The sequence below is a fragment of the Mytilus galloprovincialis genome, chromosome 4 (assembly GCF_965363235.1).
Source record: "Mytilus galloprovincialis chromosome 4, xbMytGall1.hap1.1, whole genome shotgun sequence".
NCBI classification, from domain to species: domain Eukaryota; kingdom Metazoa; phylum Mollusca; class Bivalvia; order Mytilida; family Mytilidae; genus Mytilus; species Mytilus galloprovincialis.
In genome coordinates, this window is record NC_134841.1 from 42273395 (window position 1) to 42281442 (window position 8048).

The 8048-nt window shown below is 30.1% G+C and overlaps 1 protein-coding gene across 1 annotated transcript; it reads left to right on the forward strand.

Annotated features, from left to right (window-relative positions):
- The first annotated feature begins 99 nt into the window (after window positions 1-99).
- Window positions 100-7204, forward strand: LOC143070609 (uncharacterized). Its single transcript, XM_076244842.1, has 7 exons — window positions 100-180; window positions 1021-1071; window positions 2608-2667; window positions 2869-2928; window positions 3514-3573; window positions 4823-5095; window positions 6304-7204. Exons 1-7 carry the CDS (start codon window positions 126-128, stop codon window positions 6471-6473), a joined length of 729 nt encoding a protein of 242 aa, XP_076100957.1. The 5' UTR covers window positions 100-125; the 3' UTR covers window positions 6474-7204.
- The last annotated feature ends 844 nt before the right edge of the window (window positions 7205-8048 follow it).

Here is an 8048-nt window from a genome sequence, read left to right on the forward strand (position 1 = left end):
CTAGGTTTTTTTTAAATGATTTTATACTATAGTGTTATTTTTAAAAAGAACCTTCAATTATATTATTTTCATTACTTTTTTATGTTTTAGATATGTATATTGTTAACACTCAGAAGAAATATGATATGATTTCTCAATCTCGGACAAGAAAAGGCAAAGCTTTAATAGGATCAGCTAAAGGTTGGTCATAAAAAAAATCATTTTGAAAAGAAATATAAATATAAGGACATGATGTGTAATAGTCAATGAGACAACCATTCAGAAAAGCCCATTAAACAAGTTTTAAACAAACAGACCATTGTACGGTCTTCAACAATAAGACAATAAGAAAAACCTATGCCTTCTGGAGAATTCAAAGTTTAAGAGACCTCAACAATAGAAATATTGGTATTCTATTTGTCAAGAATAAATTAGAAACCTTTTTATCAAATCAATGATGTGACTATAAAACAACCATACGAGTTATCTCATTCTGATTAGATATAGCATGTTCTGGAGGGTTATTTTGCCAATAAAAAAAGAAACATATTTTTCGCTTGAAACCCTGCTGATATTTCTGCTTAATAACACATACCATTAATACAGATGGGAAAGTGAAACATTTGATATTGACTTCAATTGTTCTTTCTCTTCAAGGCATTACTAAAAAAGTCACAATTAATAAAGCAAGCTATTGATTAAGCATCATTGTGAAGTGGGAAAAGAAGTATAATTTGAGCAAATACCATGGTTGAGATTGTGAACCATGATTTAGCATGTTACTAAGACAATTAGTATATTCTAATTCCATTTAAAGAATGTCATTGTGTGTAAAATATGACCAAGCTTTGGCTTTGTCTGAATCAGTGAACCAGTTTTAATGGTCAACAATAGTTATTATATATGATATAAATTTAATTGCAAATTCATGTATGATTCTTGTTAACAACATTTGAAGCAGTAAAAAAAAATATTTAAAAATTTCACTTTGTAAACTTTATTATTGAATTAAGGATCCAACAGTTTATAAATTTATTGTAGGAAGAATATTTAAAAAGTGTTCAAAAAAGAAATCAGACCAGATTGATTCAGGTAATTAATTCTTTCAAGAAGAAAAAAAGGAAAAATCAAATACTTAACTGTCCTTCGTTGGTTGAAAGGTCATTTTGGGAATTGCCATTTATTTGATGTCAATCATATGTAATTAAAAACCTGCTCTTAAGAGCCTCAAGCTTTATATATTGTTGATTTTACGTTTTTGATTTATGGGAATTTATTCATAAAAATTTGAGAGAATTCTGATTAAAACTCAAAAATGCTTTGAGGGATTTCCATGAAACTTTGGTGAGCGGTGGTGTAGTGGTGAGTGTATCGGACTACTATCACAAAGTTTCCTGGTTCAATTCCCAGTTGGGATGAAAATTTCAGGAACTGAATTTTCAGCTCTCCCTTGACACCATTTGCGAGTATGGTCTTGAGGAAAGGATGATAGTCCGTTGGAAGGGGACAATAAATAGCTGTCCCTTGCATGTAAGAGACACTCTTGTAGATTTCGAAAAAAAGCAGGCTAATGCCTCTACAAGGCAGCAATCATACCTGCAAAGTGGAAAGAAATTGATATAAGTTGCAAAACTTGTTTCCCAATCCACTATAAATAAACATGTGTAAACTAAACTTTGGTGAGTTGTTTATTTGCATTGACATACCTTCCCTTTTCTTATTTTAAATTTTGTTGATTTTATGTTTAAAAGGAGTATTGGGATTTTATTCATAAAATAGGAGGGATTTTCAAGTTTTCTAACTCTTACACAAAACGCTTTGAGCAGTTTTCCTGGTGACTTGATTACATGTATAACCACCCTTTTTTTCAATATAAATTTCTGATATGAAATGGATACCACTGTGTTTTCATGTCTCACAATTTACCATTTTGGGGGCAGGAGTCTATTTAAGCAGTGCTCACGGTATTTCTAGCGGATCATTTCTTTAAAGCATAATGATAATGAAGAGCTGAAAGGGTGGTGAGGTGTATATCATGCCTTCATGGCCCAGTTCTTTGATAATTGTATCTGACAGACACCCACTGCCTGTTTGCAGATACTTTGAATATTTAGTTTGATGTTTGAACTTCAATGTTTTTATTACTTATTTCTCCAGTACAGCGAAATAAAACTCATTCATCTAGTTCGAGCGCATTTTCATGTTGTCAGCTACTTTGAATAATGAGTGGGTTATGCTTAGCAAAATATGGGGTGCAGTTTTGCTTTCTAAATTTCTAGCAATATATTAACACAGTCAGTATTGTACACAAAAGTTTACCATGAATGAGCATAGTATTTTATAAAACCAATACTTTTTAAAAGGATCAGCAAGTCATTAGCAGGTCATTTGTTATATTTGTTGTTGGGTAAGGTTAATTTTATTTTACTTGTGTTAGAATATTTGGGTCACAATGAGCTACATTTATTAGATGTGTTAGCTAAGTCAAGTTATATCTGAAGTATTTGGTGATAAGATACTTATTTTTAGAATATATTGTATTACAATTGAGCCCTTAATGTAATGGTGTGACTAGTCAGTTTCTTCATCACAGTCGCATTTAACCCTTAATAATTGATTACTTTATAGGAAAAAGAAATGTATATTCCTTCACAAGTGAAGACAGTTCTCCACTAAGATCAATGGAAGGTGAGTGAGTAAAAAAATGTTATATTCAAATTAACTTTATTTTAGAAAAAATGACTATTCTTATATCCATATAAATGGTTGTCCTTAAGACCAAACAATTGTTAAACCATTTGGAAACCTGAAGCCTTATTTTTTTCTGTAGTTGTCTTGTTTCATAATAATTTATAGGTAATGAAGATTAAAGTTATGACCTATTTGTAGGAAAAGCAGATAAAAAATCCTCAACTAGTGACGACAGATCTCCATTAAAAGCAACAGATGGTAGGTATATTTTCTTATTTCAGTATGTATATATACAGCGTTATGTTGTCCTAGATATAACTATGTGTCCAGCCTACTTCAAAGAAAAGGAATTATATTAGGCATGTCAGATACTAGATTTAAGTTTAGTTTATAGAACAAAGTGATCCTAGACATGCTTTATTGGCTTCGTTGTCAACAGTTATATGGATCTGCTTACCCTTCTAGATCACCTGATATCACCCTCAGTTTTTGGTGGGGTTCGTGTTGCTTAGCTTAGTTTTCTATGTTGTGTCTTGTGTACTATTGTTTGTCTGTTTGTCTTTTTTTGTTTTTAACCATAGCATTGTCAGTTTATTTTCAATTTATGAGTTTGACTGTCCCTCTGGAATCTTTCGCCCCTCTTTAAGGTTCAATCTGAGGTTACAGTCTTTTGAGAAATCAAACATTGTGTCAAACCTTCATGAAATTTTATGAAATTTGAAAAGAAGGTTGTTTATGACCAACTGACAGTATTCAGAGCAAAGTTTTGAAAATAATCATATAAATATATAGTATACTGTATAAATATGTTTGAAGGACTTTATTGGATAATGATTTTTGTAGGGAGAAGAAATTTGAATATTTTACCAAGTGCGGAAAGTTCTCCAGTAAAACCAACATATGGTGAGTATGAATTTTAACTAGACATTTTTAACATCCGGATTAAATTAATGTGACCAATTTTTTTTCTGGGCTTTTAATGAAAATACATAGAAACCATATATTTTCAGTATCAGGGTAAGATTAACTGTTTTTTTGACACCTTCATTGTCTACTTTTCACCTTTCTTATGTTTCTTTTCAACTAATAGCATTTGTAATTAAGAGTGTAAAGACCTATATAAGTCTCTGAACAATTGGTATTATTATTTTATTCAAAGTAAAATTGAGAATGGAAATAGGGAATGTGTCAAACAGACAAAAACATGACCGAAGAGCAGAAAACAGCCGAAGGCCACAATTGGTCTTCAATACAGCTGGGCCCTAAACAAAAATGTGTACTAGTCTAGTGATAATTGATGTCAATCTAAACTCTGAAATATATTAATGAACTAAACTTAAAAATTAATCAAGATGAACAAAGGCCAGAGGCTTCTAACTTAGGACAGGTGCAAACATGGGATTGGTTAAACATGTTATTTTGAGATATCCCCTATGCCTCTTGCTTGCCAATACAGAAAAAACAAACACACAGCAATATGCACAGTAAAAGAATAGGTAACAAAAGAAACAAAAAAAATGACAATGGTACATAAATTAACAAAGTAATACTAGCATTTACTGACAGGCCAGCTCAAGACTTCAATTAAACTGACTGAAAGTTAATGTCTTCATCATATGAATATCAATCACAATTCCTCCTGTTAGTGATTTAGTATCATTACATCATAAAATATATGAGAAGTACATAACCCGTATCATGCAAAGACCCCCATTAGTGAATCAATATTAAAGCTAAAATTTGCCATCTTTAATAACATGAAAACAGAATCGTAAATATATCCCTTTTTTAATAAGTCTTTTTAAAGATTTTGAGTTGAAAGCTGACATTTTTTGCCTTTGTAAAGAATTTAACCGTATTGGATTTGAAACACTAGAAAGTATACGAAGTCTGCATGCTGATTTCTATTTATGAATGATGACCTTGTACTGATGATAAGATTTAGTAAATGTTTTGACTAGTTTATTATATCTAAAACCCTGGTGTAATTATTTTTCAGTAATACATAGATTTCTTTCGCTAAAATCTAGTACATTGTTACATACACAAACGAAATTGTAAAAGTTGAAATATAAACACCATAAGATGGTGAAAAAGGAATGTCACCATCTAAAAATGGATAATTAACAATATGAAATGTTTACTTTTTCAGATTTAAATGATGCTATAGATGTGTGCCCAATTTTAGAAAAGACCAGTGAAAATACTGGAGACGGTGAAAAGATAAGTGAAACTACTGGACAAGGTGAAAAGATTAGTGAAACTACTGGACAAGGTGAAAAGATAAGTGAAACTACTGGACAAGGTGAAAAGATTAGTGAAACTACTGGACAAGGTGGAAAGATTAGTGAAACTACTGGACAAGGTGGAAAGATTAGTGAAACTACTGGACAAGGTGGAAAGATTAGTGAAACTACTGAAAATGGTAAATATTCTGAAGTCTTTACAATATCAAATCAGTCAAAGGTTGTATTGGTGACTGTGGCTTCTCTTCAAATTTTTGAGATGGCCACCATATATACTTAAAATTGAAAGATTGTGTAAGGCTGAAGGTTTTATAATATCTCTTAGTATTTAATACAGTGGACCCAATAGAGATTGTTTGCATCTCACTGATATTTACTTTACCATAGGGGAGATGTTTTATGAATGTGATAGTTTAGTTTCCTTATGCAACAATCTTTCTCAGGTGCTTTGCTGTTATTTTGATAGTTATTTTTGAAATGAATGATAACTGATTAATAGGATTTAAGGTGTGTGAAAACAAATTTAAGCTTCATAATGCAAAATTAAAAGAAGTTGAAATAATGATAAAATTGAGAATGGAAATTAGGAATGTGTAAAAGAGACAATAACCCAACCAAAGAGCAGAAACGTCTGAAGGCCCCCTTTGGGTCTTCAACACAGAGAGAAAATCCAACACCTTTAGCTGGCAACTAATAAAAAATGTGTACTGGTTCAGTGAAAATTGACGCCACACTATTATTCTCCAAAACATATAAATGAACTAAACAAATAAGTGTCCCAGGTTAGGTGAGGGTTGGGATTCCCCTAACTGGGTATTAGGGGAATAGAAATTTGTTGTACCCTGAGATAAAGCCAAAAGTAATAGTTGTATCTGAGAGGACAATAAACTTATTTTTCCACAAATATCCAGTCAGTAAGACTTTTATTATACTGAAAGAGACAACATACACAAAATAATGCTAGGGACTGAAGGACATAGTTGACCATGATTCATTTATACAAATGTAAGAGACAGCAGACACATTGTGATGACACCTTGTCTATCTCTTCTAAAGGTATAAGATGGCTGTCTTTTTTTTTCAAGGTAGTCAGAAATAATCTTTTGTCAGTTTGAATGACTGAATTTGTGTTTTTGGCATTCTAATGCAGATCAAAGTGAAAGATCCAAAATATATTTTATATGCCTTGGACAATATATTTGTTTCATTAAAAACAAGTTGTTGTTTTGAACTGTACTTGAATAATCTAAGTATAAGTTGATCTGAATATATGATATAGTTTCAAAGTATTTACAAAGTAAGAAAAGTTATCTGTTCCTGATATGTCATGTGATTTAAGTAATATCTTAAAAGTTTTTATGCTAATATAATAAATTTATCTTTTTAGGAAGAAAAAGAACAAGTTGTTCTTCAAAAAATGAAAAAGTGGACGCAACAGAATCCAAGAAGTGCACAGTAAGACTGACTGATATTGGTTCTATTAAAAACTTGAAAACATATGTAGATAAGACAGAGAAAAAAAGAAAAAGAAGAAATATATGTCTAAAGAACTTGTAAAATAATATATGTAATATGTTAAGTTTTAAATAAGTTCATCTGATATGAAACAACAAATTCAGGATACTTCGTGTCATATTTCAAATAAGTTGAATGGATATCTACTTTTATGATAAAACTATGGTATTTCAAAAAGTTGTAAATATTTTTTTGTCTAATTTATGAAAATCAGTAATAGAGTAAGGAAAAAAGTGTAAATATATAAATATAACAAAATCCCATCAAGAAAATCTTGACCTTTAGTTTAGTCATGCAGTTCTATGACAGCAGAACTTGTTTTATGTTATAGTAGCAACTTAAATATAAGTATGACCATATGCTAAGCAAATAATAGAAATCAGGAAAGAGAACACATTGTTGTGAATTAATTCTGTGTGACTTGATTATTTATCTAAAGTTTTTCAATAGTGTTAATGTATGTCATGTCTGCAAATTTCCTACACTAATATTTTTCAATATCAATTTTTTTCCCATCAAGTAAATGAGTCTGCAATACAAACAAAAGAGTGTATTGCACAGTTCTTTCCATTAAGGTCATGTGTATTCATTTATGCACAAAAAAGTCATAACTATAAGTATTGTTTTTATCACTGTGTAATGTTTACAAGTCATAACTATAAGTATTGGTTTTATCACTGTGTAATGTTTACAAGTCATAACTATAAGTATTGTTTTTATCACTGTGTAATGTTTACACTCCTATATCAGCAAGAAATTATATATATATAAAGAAGTTCAAGTCAAATATGAACTTTATTTTTTCATTTTACTATATATAAATATAATACTTTTACTTAATCATGCTGCTCGGAAATACAAGTTGTCCAAATATTGAATTGAATAAAAGACAAATATTGGTGTATAACGATCTTCATACTGTTAGCGTTCAGCCAGGATGAAGAGGTTATGCTCCAAATTAGATTGAGTTATTATCTTTATAAAAAAAGGAAGTGCATTCTAGATTCATTGATAGAGCTGGAATCTTATAGTTCTTTTTAGTTATGTTTTGAGGATAATGATATAATAAGTCTATCTTGTGACTTTAATATTTTATTGTTGTTGTTTTGCTTAAACAAAATGTAAAGTTTTTTGTTAATAAATTTTGTTTCTTTATTTATTCCATGTTCTGTTACATTATCAGCTTTTTTTGTGAACCTTCAGAATTTGTTGATAATCTTTGGCAACATAAATGTCAAAATATTCATGCATCATGCATCTTTAATTTTATTTTTCTTTGCATAATATGTACCATAATGTATATAGAGATAATCTTTTTACCTAATCATTCTGCTCGGATATACAAGTTGTCCAATTATTGAATTGAATAAAAGACAAATATTGGTGTGTAACGATCTTCATACTGTTAGCGTTTAGCCAGGATGAAGAGGTTATGCTCCAAATTAGATTGAGTTATTGTAGTTTTAAAAAAAGGAAGTGCATTCTAGATTCATTGATAGAGCTGGAATCTTATAGTTATTTTCAGTTATGTTTTTAGGATAATGATATAATAAAGTCTATCTTGTGACTTTAATATTTTATTGTTGTTGTTTGCTTAAACAATATGTTAAGTTTTTT

Coding starts and splice junctions, on each gene's coding strand:
- LOC143070609 (XM_076244842.1), top strand. CDS start 126: ATGATTTCTCAATCTCGGACAAGAAAAGGCAAAGCTTTAATAGGATCA. Junction 2,668..2,868: donor TCCACTAAGATCAATGGAAG/GTGAGTGAGTAA, acceptor ACCTATTTGTAG/GAAAAGCAGATAAAAAATCC. Junction 2,929..3,513: donor TCCATTAAAAGCAACAGATG/GTAGGTATATTT, acceptor TGATTTTTGTAG/GGAGAAGAAATTTGAATATT.